Source organism: Dermacentor albipictus, unplaced genomic scaffold (genome assembly GCF_038994185.2).
Source record: "Dermacentor albipictus isolate Rhodes 1998 colony unplaced genomic scaffold, USDA_Dalb.pri_finalv2 scaffold_13, whole genome shotgun sequence".
NCBI classification, from domain to species: Eukaryota; Metazoa; Arthropoda; class Arachnida; order Ixodida; family Ixodidae; genus Dermacentor; species Dermacentor albipictus.
In genome coordinates this window covers 1,316,225-1,329,600 of record NW_027225567.1, presented here as the reverse complement: position 1 = coordinate 1,329,600, position 13,376 = coordinate 1,316,225, and the positions used below count along the sequence as shown (strand labels likewise).

General features: G+C 44.8%; 1 protein-coding gene across 1 annotated transcript in view; it reads left to right on the top strand.

Moving 5' to 3' along the window:
• Positions 1 to 13,376, top strand: part of LOC135917796 (nose resistant to fluoxetine protein 6-like) — a 413,546-nt gene that overhangs the window by 352,104 nt on the left and 48,066 nt on the right. The window contains exons 8-9 of the mRNA XM_065451401.1: positions 4,359 to 4,451; positions 8,152 to 8,320. Of these exons, the coding sequence (XP_065307473.1) occupies positions 4,359 to 4,451; positions 8,152 to 8,320 (262 nt within the window). The remainder of the gene's footprint in view (positions 1 to 4,358; positions 4,452 to 8,151; positions 8,321 to 13,376) is intronic.

Here is a 13,376-nt window from a genome sequence, read left to right as displayed (position 1 = left end):
TATTTATCATAAATTTTAAAATTGCTCTTCTTTTCCTTATTAGAATCAGTAGGGACCCTTTAACAAATTTGGTGGGTCCAAAAAGTGTGTGCTTTGTAAGAGTATGCACTTTGTGATACGCAGTTTAAGGAAATGTGTATAAGAACAAATAAAAACGAAGTGGATATTCCCTCCAAGATTCCCATCCGGTTGATGCGCATGCAGTTTTCAAAAGCACCGCCTTCGAGATCAGATGTTGTTACTCAAAGGAAGCCGCCGCTGGGAGAAGAGCAGGTATTTAGGCCCCAATTGGTGGGCTTACAGTATCTGGGTAGGCTTCCTTATTTATAAAGCATATACATGGACTTAAGCCGAACCATTAGCGAACTTTAGTTTTGGTTGGCGAACAGGAGCCTATCAGCGCTTCGTCCGTGCAGGTCTATCTGCTTGCAATGGCGGACGGCCTACAGGCTTCTTTGGCACCTACTGAGCACACATTAATGATCACCTGCCCGTATACACGCTTCCTATGGCGCTAGGTGTCGTATTTCCGAGAATATGTGCCCTTGAATTGGTGAGACCATATTTCCTCTTAGCGTCAGGAATAACGACGACAAAACGTGGCGATGGCTGACGTGCTACAGCAGGTGGAGCTGCGGCCGAAGAGCAACAAGCGTACTATTTGCACGAACGCGTAAACAAACAGATACGGCCGTGTTTGGTGCACAACTTTCACTACTCAGCCAAACGACAATCTCAAATTATTCAGTTAGGCGCCCAAGCAAGCAAATACGGGATTCGTGCGGCTGTATACATCTCTTCAACCGCCAATTTCAACAGAGCGATCACCCGCAGTTATGAAAAGAAAGGCACGTTTAACAGAAGCCGCAGGTACTGCATTTGTGAGACAGCCAAGTTCTGTGTACAATTTTTATAGAATAGTAGTAAAAAGGTTTGTTAATGAGCCGAGGTCAGAAAAAAGAAAAAGGCAAAAAATCGTCGCGAACAAAAGTAAACAGCCTTACAATACGTCAAGAAGTCCAATAATACCACTGTTTTACATGGAGCAGAGGTACTGTCTCTGCCTCACACGGAGACAGAAAGGGACTCGAGATGTATAAAAGTATTTTTTAGACTAGAAGCAACGTCATATATAGACAATATCGCCAGGGTAGGCAAATATATTTTACCTTTGCTTCTACTGATTATATGTCCATACCCAGCAAAACATTATTGTCTCCTATTATTGCTTTCTTTTAAACTGCAGGAAGGAATTATCACTATGACACTCTGGTATTCGTACTAATTATTGTATTACCAATTTTGCATATTATGCTTTTTATCACATCATTAAAAGAACAAATGAGTTAAGCAAATACAATTGGTATAATTTTCTTTAAACGAAAGTAAAAACAGAGCCTACCAACTTTTTTAAAACTTTCTTGTAACAAAGTTTCTTCAAACAAAGGTAAGAACACAGCCTACCAACTTCTTAAAACTTTCTTTTATGAAGCTTTCTTCAAACAAAAGTAAGAAGACAGCCTACCAAATTTTTAAAACTTTCTTTTAACAACCTTTCTTCAAAAGAAAGTAACAACAGAGCCTACCAACTTCCTTTAAACTTTCTTTTAACAAGCTTTCTTCAAACGAAAGTAAATACGAAGCTTACCAACCTTATTGTAACAAGCGTTAATAGGAAGTAAAAGTACATAGGATGTTAATAAAGTTGATAGAAAGTTCGAAAGAAGTCTAAAGAAAGCAAGGATGCATTTTTGTATGGGAAGCACCCTAGGCTAAGCCAGAAGAAAAAGCAAGATAACTTGGTGAAATGCCTTTCAAGCAGCTGCCGCGGCCATTACTGGTCAAGCGGGAGAGACGCTTAAAGGGCCCCTGAAACGGTTCGGACAAATTTTGTAGGCGCGTAGGGTACAGCTTAAGTAAAACATTCGCACCACGATTTAAGTGAAGCGTTACGTATTAATGGAGCTGCAAGCGATTAGAAGTTACCCTCCTCCCTAGCTATGCTTTTTCTCCTCAACTCACTCGCCGAGCGAGCGGCGCTAAGCTCCGCCTTCACTGGTTCAGCGTCACAATGCGACGTCACATCGTTCACTTCCGGTTGTTTAGGAGCACGCCCCCTCCCGCGCGAGACCTCTCCGCTAGCCGCTTGGCCGTCGACCGAGAGCTATCGAAGCAGCGTGCGTTGCGAGCATTCTGTCGTAGCGCCGAACGTGTCCGGTACTCCGCTAAAAACAGGCAAGCTGGTCATTTCGGCAAATGACTGGAGGCATAAACTCAAGCTGATGAAGGAACTTTAGCCTAGACGTACGTGAGCAGCCTGATCGGTCTGCACGGTCCAGACACTTGCTGGCGCAGCGCTTAACCAGTCAAACAAAGCGCTAATATTGCTCTAACCAAGTGTAAAGCATTTTAACCATTTATAAATCAACGTGTTGATGATTACACTCCTGCGAAAAATACGCACCAGCAGCAAAGAATACACTTCGTTGCTGCTACTGTGTATGGTTGAGCTCTGTGCCACCAGGTGGCTGCACCGTGTAGACCGTTCACATTTTCCCTTCTCATCTCGTGGCTCATCCCGGCACAGTCAAGCGGCCAGACCCTGTGCCCTTGCGCTTGCGTTTGCCCTAATACTGGACTCGCGGTTTGCAGGTCGCTAGGTTTGCAGTCCACAAGGCAACAAAGTCGAATCATAGCACTCGCGAAAACACAAACCGACACTGACGGCGGAGCTCTCGTCAAATACAAAGCACGTTGTAACACAAGCAGACGACACTTGCTGCGTGCCGGAAGTGCTTAAGTGTACTGAAAAATTGTTCTTGTGCATTCTCTTTGTTACTTTCTTGTTATAAAAACAAATTAACTAACATTCAAACTATTACGAACGTCATTTGTTTACCAAAAAGTTGGAAAAATTATCGACCACGCGCCCTGGTCAGCCAATCAGATAGCTCGCCCATGTGACGTAATATGGGTTATTTGCATCATATGGGTAGGGGCGGCTTAAAATTCCGCCGAGCAGTGCGCTGCGATCGGCAGCGATGTGTATTTTTAAAACCTTATAATAAATTACACGCTTTACGCAGAGCACTTAGATGCATCAATTAATGATCAGAAGAACCTACTATAACGACTCAGTACGTTTGTAGAAAATCGCCAAAATCGTTTCAGGGTCTCTTTAAGTGCTACAGTAGAACAAGAGCCGCCCCCGCTTCCTGCCTGCGCCGAGAGCGCGGACAACCGCTGGGGCGAGGGAACCACTGAGACCAAATGACGGAAAATCAACTTGTCACCCAAGGTAGTGCGCCTGTGATGCTGAGCGCTATCTTCGCCCGCATTGTTGTGCTTTTCATTCAGATATAAAATGCAGGATGATTCCGTGGTCTGCTCCTCATTAATTATAAATTATGAAATTTATAATTATGTTCACTTTGTCTTTCTTTATACATCCTGCAGGCATAGGTGCAGCACAGAAAATAATATAAATACTGTAATAGTTTAACTTATCAATAAATTTCAGATAAAAATACAAGAGTAACTTTCCATTATTCCTGCCGTAACTCACGAGAAAGGTGCTGCTGTGCTCCGACAACCGAGTTCGGAAGCACGTATAGCTCAACGACGAAACGCCAATTTTCACTTGTCCCACAGGTACAGGTAACCAAAAGTGTGTGTGTTTATCAAAAATTGCAGCTGCCTTTCAAGTAAGCGTGCTGCATTTAGTGCTAACCGTATTCAGCGCATCTAAAGCTTGTATTCTTTGTTGCCGAAGTGTACCCTGGCTTTTGGCGCTACGGTGGCGTCCGCTGTTACTAAACGTATATAGGTTGGCTCACGCCGTTCTCAGTCAATGCTGCAGGCCGCACCATGTGCCTTAGTATCCATAGGCCATCATAGGTTTTCATGCAATTGCAGCCATGGGGCAGCTATGGAGTGGGATTGACTGGTCTTAAATGAACATGCGCAGCACCCACTACCACTTGCGAAAGCCTGGGTTCTGGCGGTAGCAGTGGACAAGAATGCAAAGGGAATTTCGAAAAATATAAATGAATAAATAACAGCAACTGGGGAGGAACAGCGATGCGTCTGGCATTTGTTTCGAGCTGCAAAAGCAGTTAGATGACCCCAATCCAAGATCGCACAAGTAGGTACACAAGTACTACACACAAACTACAGAGTTGCTACGCAAACTTCTGTGATAGCTGGCAGTGAAGGGCAAATCAGCGAACAAGGTTGAATTGAAGAAAAGAATGCAAGGTCAGATGGGGCCGATACTTGATATAACATTGAGTTTCCGTATGAGCAGCTCAATTTGGGGAGCCCATTTCCCGGCTGAGCTCACTGTTCTGCATACGCAGCGGGCTCCTGTTCGGCTACCACGGTCTTGTGGACAACGAGTCGACCGGCAGACGACGGCAACCCTTCTTTAGCGTGCTCCACAAAGCGTTCAGGTATGTATTGTCTTTGAACAACTCGTGTTTATATTCCCTCTTGCTTCCCTTTCTTGTGATTTAATAGCTACGCAATGACACCTCGTTTGTGAGCACGTGCGTCCTGTATTACAGTAATGGTTTTAGAAAAAGATTTCTCTTAGTTTACTTGTATATCTTTTCGCCTATTTTTCCCTATATAGGTGGTTTTTGCGTTGCGGCTTTGCTTCTCCGGTGCGGCATGTCCTAACAAAAAAATAAAAGTTATACAGAATGTCCTGCTAATTCAGTTTTTCTCATAGCTGTAAGGTGAGCGTTATTATTTAAAAGTACACTTTCAAATGGGCGCCTTTTGTTACGCAAGCTAGCTGCATCAAAATTTTCAAGCTAAACCCTAAGGCGAAGAACTTGTGTAACTACCCGCTCTCCGTTCATTGATTTCATCTTGAAAGCCATTTTCAGCCAGCGCTTATTTTGGCAAACCCTTTGAGGGAAAAAACTGGCTGGCGTTGCGCAAAACAACAATCAATATCTTCTTCGGGGACGCTCGGAGGCAAAAAATAATAAGCTATATACAGCACAGCTCGCGCACTAAGCCGCTTTAGAAAGAAAGACGACGACATTGTAGGCAGTTTATGTGGAGTCCAGAGTCATTTGGAGCACGGAACAGCGCTCGCAGACAAGGTCGCTTGTAACGTTTCCTGGCTGTTTCTGAGTAAAACGGAACACTAAATTTGATGGGGCACCTGAAAGTGGATACAGAAGTTAGCGAGCGTTGTCGCATCGGGTCCAAAGTATCCGTATAACTGTACCACTGTTTTGTATTTCCGAGAGTCTGTAGTGGTTTTGTTACAACCTACGCATTGCTGGTGATTGGAGATCGCTGGGAGAGGCCTTCGTCCTGCAATGGGCATGAAATAGGATAATGGTGAGGGTTATGATGATGACAAAGACGACGACGACACATCGTTTCTTGTATTACAGTGAGCTGACTGCCAGAACTAAAGTAAGAGTACTCTGAGTTCTGAATAGGGAAGGTAGCTGACTTAATCATTTCATGACATTCTCTAAAGATCTTTATTTCAGGTTGCTTTATTTTCTTGCGTATAGTCGTCCTTTCGCGATTTAAGCGATCGACGAATTGCGAAAGCTTTCTAAGGATTCTGCCCTTGAAATAAATTCATATTATCACAAGAACGAAGCTATTGTGTAATCGGATAAATTGAGGCGCGCTGAGGCACCGCGTGCATACTCAGCTGCAGATCGAAGTTTCACGCCTGTCTGCCGAACTGAGGCTTGCGCAGCGCGAGTGGTTGCGTCACAGTGCTTTAATCGCACCGGCTGCGAAACCACTTCAAAATCCGACCTTTGTCTGGTTACCGAATTGGGTGATCTATGTAGCAGCCATATGCGCCTCTATTCATGCAGCAAGTCGCGCTCTGACGTCAGCACTAGGCAGCACCCGTTCACTTGTTTGGCCGGAACAGTGGATGCTGCGACTCTAAAGCCTCTGAATTTCTTCCGAGTTAGTGCTATGACGTCTTGGAGCTAGTGTTTGTGAGGATGTTAGCAATTATGATCATCAAAATTTATTTATTTTTTATTAATTAATTAATTATTTTATTTATTTGCTTATTTATTTATTCTTGCTGGTGTTGCACGGAGTCGTCAGGGGCCTTCTGGTCGGCATTCTTGTGAAAGTAGCCAATAGCTTGCGCTTATTGCTGAAGACATGGCTCTATGAGTATAGCAGTATCCAGTGTTCGGCAGTATCAAAGATACATGCATCTTAGGTGCTATCTTAGATACTCCTTTGGATATCTTGTATCTGTATCATCACACATCTGCTGAGGTGTCTGTCAGTATCTGTGTTTCTTATAGATTAGGATAGCACTATCCTGTATCTTAAGATTATCTTAAGATACAAGATACTGCTATCACAACATCAGCGTGCGAAACTATATAAACGCTGGCCGAACACCGCTTCTCAAGCTGAAACTGCTGCGACTGAGCCGCCTGAATATGACTAAAGGCAGCGACATTCTTTTATCTTCCCGCCAGAGCTCTTAAGCCAGGGCCGGCGATAAGGTCTGCGCTTCCCTATTGGCGGAGCAGAGTCGCGGGGTGGCGTTCGCGCCATCTCGACAAAAACAAGCGCGCGAGCATCTGCGGGTAGCCGACCTTTTGTTTTCTTGATCTTTTCTTTTGAGTTCCGTCAGTGCCATGACAGTTGTTCGTAGCCACCGTACTGTGCTGCGTACGTCATTGCGTGCGGCATCTTTCGCGCAAATTCTGATGCAACTGCAGTGTGGTTACCGAAGTTTCTCTTTCGCGGTGATTTCTAACGAAGTCTGAACACTGCAAGAATTGGGTTGCCTTGTATCTAGTGGATTTCCCACATTTGTTGGTATATTAGACACTAATGCAGCAGCGCTAGAGTAATTCCGCTCCGCACCTAACATTGACCGGAGGTCCCAATGCAGTCTTTGACTATGGGAACTCCTTTTGTATTTCATATCCATCAAAACATGCAATTACTTTGATGCAATAAACTTTGAAACATAATAAAAAAATTGTGAGTGTATCGGAGCATCTAAGATACAAATGGAAAGTATCGTATCGAATACAGTAATCGCGGTAGCATGTTGTATCTGTATCTCATATACTTGTTGCCTGAGTATCTTGTATCGTATCATGATACAATTGGAAGGTATCTTTGTCGAGCCCTGAATATATCGCATCCCACATACCTTCGCGTCACTCAGCGGTCAACATTCCACTGTTTGCACTGTTTCACGTGTATGGCGCACAAATGTGACGGCTTCTCGTGTGACACGTCGGAAACAAATCCTCGCACGTACTGTCTACTTTCAGCGCGAATGCTTCAACGGCGAAGGCGCGGTGTGTCTAAGTAGTAGTTGTCACTCAATATACCTCTCTTTCTCGATGCGATGTACCAGAGAGAGAGAGAGAGAGAGAGAGAGAGAGAGAGAGAGAGAAAAGCTTATTATTAAGAGAGGCAAAAAGGCCGCCCTGAGGTGCATTCATCTGGCGTGCTACTCTGGCTGGGGTAAGAGCGAAAGAAATAAAGACGATGTGGATAGGGGGGGGGGGGAGGGCGCGATAACGGCAGAGGGAAGAAACAAAACGTTAGCTACGTGTGTACGGAGTTGGTCTTAGGTCCAAAGAATAAGGATTGCCTTGATGACCTAGAAAATAGATTTATAGTCGTGCCAAGGGCCCAATATAACGTCCCCTGACAACGGTTGGCTGTCGAGACAAACGAGTGTATCAGCCAACATCTGTGGATCTTTGATGTAGTGAAAGCAGTCACTTAGCAAATGCTTTATAGACATATGCACATTGCTTCATTGCCCAACTCGCAACCGAAGACTCAGTGCGTCGCATTAGGTGCAAGTAACGACATGTAAACGCTCCTGCCAGCCTAATCCTGTGTAGTCGATTGACACTGCTGCGCTGAATTTTGGCAGTAGTCTAAACGTTACCTTAGGGTACGGTCTAGGGGTCGACGCGCCAGCACTCTTACGCGGGTTGTAGCTACTGTGCGTGCTAGAAGCACCTTAGCGCATTAGAAGCACAATAATGCACACAGGTTTCAAATTCGAAACGAAGGAGTCAAGCTTGCGAGCCCTGCGTGCTCCAACAAAATGAATACGGCTGCCAGCGATCGCGGCCTAAGCGACAAATTTCACTCGTGCAGGGCCGTGGTGGCGATGCTACTGGCCACCATGGTCGCCATGTTGCTGCCCGTCATCGGATCCGGCCCCATGTGGAAGGAGACGATGGACAGTGTGGCGCAGAACTGTCACGACAACTGGTGGCTCAACGTCCTCTTCGTCAACAACATTTTCGTCGCGCCGCACGAAAGGGTACGTGCTTAGCAGCGAGTATACATATACACGCATACTTTGCAGCGTTGTAACAGTTATAGGAGGTCACTTTCACTTATGACTTAGACCAATTGCAAAAGAGAGCGGCTAGCCTTATCTTGGGCCTTACTAGGCCAAGGGAAGCTGTCACAGCAATGAAACATAAGGTTGGCTTCGAACGCCCTTATCCGATTGCGATAAACATTAATTAAAAAATTATATGAATTTAAAACGGGAATTAATGAGTAAAGTTATGTAAAATGAATGAATCAGCGAGGTTTTATTAATAATAGACAAGATACTTTAGAAGAAAATATACTGAAGGAGGTCTTGAGGTCAAAGACTCTAATGGGAGCTCCCGTATAGCCTATCAGTAAAAATTTAAACAAGAGTTTTAAGAATTATGTAGCGTTCCTACTTAAAGGACACAGTAAACGTAAAGCATTGCTGTGGAACTGGCGTCCATCTTGTCTACATTTTATTCTCACTTCCTTCTTCTCTTCTCCTGAACCCAGACTCCTGCGCTTCTTCATCTTCTATTCCAAGGCTCATACCGCTTCACCCTTCCAGGTTTCTTTTGCTAACCCCTCCTGGGGTAATACTTGAAAACGTTTCCAATCGAAGCACAGTCAACTGAGCCACGTTCGCCAATGTACCACACAGTCTTCAATATTCCTTTCTGAGTGGCCGTCTTTGTCACAGAGTAAGGACCATAAAATTTGGCATTGGATTCTCTTACTCCTTTCCTAACTAGAATGAGGTCGGTGACTTGAATGTCTGGAATATCTGAGCAATGTCTCTTGTCAAAATTTTTTTTCATTCGTTTACGGTACCTCTCCTCCTGCGATTTCTGTTTCCTTTCCTCGACGATCTGGAGATTTTCTAACAGCCCAAGTTCACGGTCCGCCTGAAGAATAGGGGTTCCTCCTGAAGAAGCGAATTGCGGGCTGCATCCCAAGCCGCTGGTGTAGGAGCGATTGTGATGTCTTACAGCTGCTTCTAAAGAGCATTTCCAACCACCAGGGAAACTATCGTACATCCTGATGTATTGTTTAACATCTCGTATAGCACGCTCTGCAAGCCCATTCGCTGCGGGATGGTATGGCGCACAGAACTGGATTGATATATTATGGTCTCGAGCCCATCTTGCTAGCTTTTCGCTCTTGAACGCTGGACCGTTGTCACATACAATTGTCTTGGTTGTCCTAAACATATCCCGTTCGAGAAGGGCGATGACACTATTCGCATCTTCTTTTCCTGCCCGTGCCGCGACCATCCTGGTGCATTCATCTATGGCCAGAAGAAAAGCTTGCGTTTTTCGGACTCCTTCTCGTTTCTTATTTAGCTCGGCGAAATCCAGGTGTATAACTTCAAAAGGCACGTTTGAGTGGCAAGGTATTATCATGGCGTCCGTAGGCTGCTTATATTTCACTTTGTTGATTTGACAAATGTGGCATGAACGAACGTATCGATTGACGTCGTCTTTCATGTGAGGCCACGTAAATCTCTTGACTAGCTTGTTGTAGGTGCGCCAAAATCCGTCGTGTCCTCCAGATTCTGGGCTATCGTGGTACAAATAAAGCACCCTGGAAACCAGCGTTGGCGGGACTTGATAGCGACCTTCCCTAAAAATCAATTGTTCAGTGCCTTCCTACAATTTAATTTCATTGATTTCTGCCGATTGTTCGTTGTTGGCCTGTATCATCAGTCTAGACAATGCATCTGCATCAGTCAAAAGGGGTCCAGGTCTGTGGGAGATGGTGAAATCGAACTGCTGCAAATAGTTCACCCATCTGGCGATACGTCCCTTAGGTTGGGTCATATTCAAGAGATGAGTGAGGGCTTGGTGATCGGTGAACAAAGTAAACTTCGCACCTTCTAGGTACGTACGGAAGTACTGAATTGCTTTGAGGACTGCAAGAGCTTCCTTTTCAGTAGTGGTGTAGTTGACTTCAGGTGGCTTGAGGGTGTAGCTGTAGTAACCTACTACGTGTCGCTTTTCTCGGCCGGATGCTTCTGGACATTTCTGGTACAAGACTGCACCTGTCCCATAGTGTGAGGCATCGGTATTCAGTTCAAAGGGTAAAGTGAAATCTGGTATGCGTAGAATAGGGTCAGCAGATATTCTGTGCACCAGATCACGGTAGACTCTCTCACATTCCTCATTCCACTCAAATGGAACTTCTTTCTGTGTTAGGCGCGTGAGGCATCTTGTTTTGATGGCAAAGTCTTTTATGAAGGGCCTGAAATGTCCTGCTAATCCCAAAAATACACGCAATGAGTGTACGTCATATGGTTTTACCAGTTGGGATATCCTCTCGACGGACTCTTGTTTCGTGCTTTTGGTAGTCCCATCAAAGACTCTTCCAAGAAACACCACTTTTCTTTGAAAGAACGCACTTTTCTTAAAATTAACCTTGAGGTGTGTCAAGCTCAAGGCATTTAATACCTGGGACAGGTGTGCCTGATGCTCCGTCTCTGTTTTGGAGAAGACGATAATATCGTCTATGTACACGTTACAAAAGACACCTAGGAAAGGCTTCAGGACTTCGTTCATAATCTTCTGGAACCATGCTGGTGAGTTTTTCCAGCCGAAAGGAAGCCGGTTATACTCGTACAGGTCGAAGGGCGTGATAAAAGCAGTGTACATTTTTGTTCCTTCGGTTAGCGGGATCTGCCAGAAACCTTTGCACAAGTCAATACGTGAAAAACATCGGCAACCACCTGTCTCATCTATAATCGTGTCTATCTTCGGCATGGGAAATGGTATAAGTTCTGTCTGTCGGTTGAGAACCCTGTAATCTGTGCACAGTCTGAAAGTTCCATCTTCTTTCGGCGCAATAGTTATGGGAGAGGCGAAGGGTGACACCGAAGGCCGGATTATATTGGCGTCTAGCATCTCCTGCAATTCCTTCTTCAACCATATCTTGCGCTCTCTTGACATGTTGTAAGGTGATTTTCGGATGACGGTCTTGTCGGTGAGTTCGAAAGGCACCTTGTGTGACGTCATCGCCGGTGGATAGCTTCCTATGCATACTAGTTCAGGATAGGTCGTTGCAATATCCTCCGCGCAATTGACAACTCGCAGGTTATCCTTTCTATCCGGCTGTGTCTCTTGCCTTGATAGTCCTTCCACTAAAACCGCATCGTCCCAGTATACGTTGATTTTTAGTTTCTTTATATCTGGTCTGGATAGCAGAAAGTCATACGTCACCCCCTCAATCACCAGTACTTCACTCGCTATTTCATGACCTTGGAACTCGATGTTTACTGAGGCCCACTGATTATGCATTGTCACTTTTCCATCGTAGCCTTGCACCCGTAGTACTCTTCCACTATGCAGGTGACTTGCATCTACCAGCTTGGCATTTATTATAGACACAGAAGCACCGCTGTCAACCAAAGCCATCATGTGTCTGTTTCCCACTTTCACAGGGATGTGAAGTAGGCTAGAGCAAGTTAAATAAACAGTCTCAGTTGTGGTCATCGGGTCGGACTGATCACCCTTGTTTATCAGTTTTTTGTCGTCGGAGCCTCTTCAGCGTCCGAAAGTAGGGGAACAGGGTCGCTGTCGATGTTATACACCCGACCTCTGGGAGCGCGCCAACCCAAGCTCTCTGTGCCGCCTGCAAGGCGGCGCGGTTCTCGCTGATTACGGCTTGACCAATCCGTGCCGGACCGTGTGAAGTGACCGCTTGAGCTAGCGTTTATATTTTCTTCTGAAGTAAATGATATGTCGTGAAGGCACTCCAGGAGCCCGTCCATAGTTTTAGGTGACCGTAGTTGCACTTGCTTCAGGACTTGCTCGTGCAGTCCGTGCATTATTAGTGCTACTACGGCAGACGGAGGAAGCATAGGCTCGGCCAGCTTTAAAAGGCGGCATTTGTCAAAGAAATACTCTACGAGGGAGCCTTGCTTGAATTTGAAATTAAGCGCGGCGTCCCACCTTTGCACTGGGTTGCTTCGGAATGTCGTCAAGAATTTTTCTTTCCACTGATTCCAAGAGTTGCCAGCCTCTTCAATAATGTGCAAATCATACCACTTCCGTGCAACACCGCTTAAGTAACTACGCATGTTAGTAATCTTGTCCTCATTAGAGTGCCAGTTGTTCTTTCCAGCGGCATATTCATAGAATTCAAGCCAACCTTCTGGACTTGATGACATGCCGTCGAATGCATCAGGTTCTACAAATTTAGTCACTGGCTTCTCAGCGTTTAAAGAGCTTATAAGCGATGTCACCAGCTGGTTTTGTTGCGAAATCTGTTCTTGTTGTAGCCGAAGTGCTTTCAAAACGAGGCTCACCTCTTCCGTCGACGACTGTGATCCAGAGTCCTTCCGACGCATCGGTTGAAGAACTAATTCGTCGAAGATCACCAGAGGCAAGTTCACGTTCACAGCACCGTTCCGACGTAGTTCATCAGGGTCCATGGAAGCCTTCTCTAAAACCAGGTTCATGAGTTCTGCCGAGTTGAGTTCGCGAGGTAGTTCCACCGCTGGTTCATCTTCAGCTTGGTATCTCGAAAAGATGATCTTGTCCGCGGAGGTCTCCTCAAGGAAAAATCTCACCCACATGTTGGAGTTCGCTGTCGGCTGCGCCAAAATAATGTAGCGTTCCTACTTAAAGGACACAGTAAACGTAAAGCATTGCTGTGGAACTGGCGTCCATCTTGTCTACATTTTATTCTCACTTCCTTCTTCTCTTCTCCTGAACCCAGACTCCTGCGCTTCTTCATTATTAATAATAGACAAGATACTTTAGAAGAAAATATACTGAAGGAGGTCTTGAGGTCAAAGACTCTAATGGGAGCTCCCGTATAGCCTATCAGTAAAAATTTAAACAAGAGTTTTAAGAATTATATTAAGAAAATTTAAAAAACAGCAAACATAGTATTAGTTTATGTTTAGCAGCACTAATACAAATCAGTTGCTAGTAAAAGTATGCTAATGCTAAAAGTATGCTAAAATCAGATGCTAGTAAAAAAGTATAATAATTATTTAGAAGTTCAACTAATTACAGAGGTAAAAGTAACTAAAAAGCCATTTTGAAACTAAATGA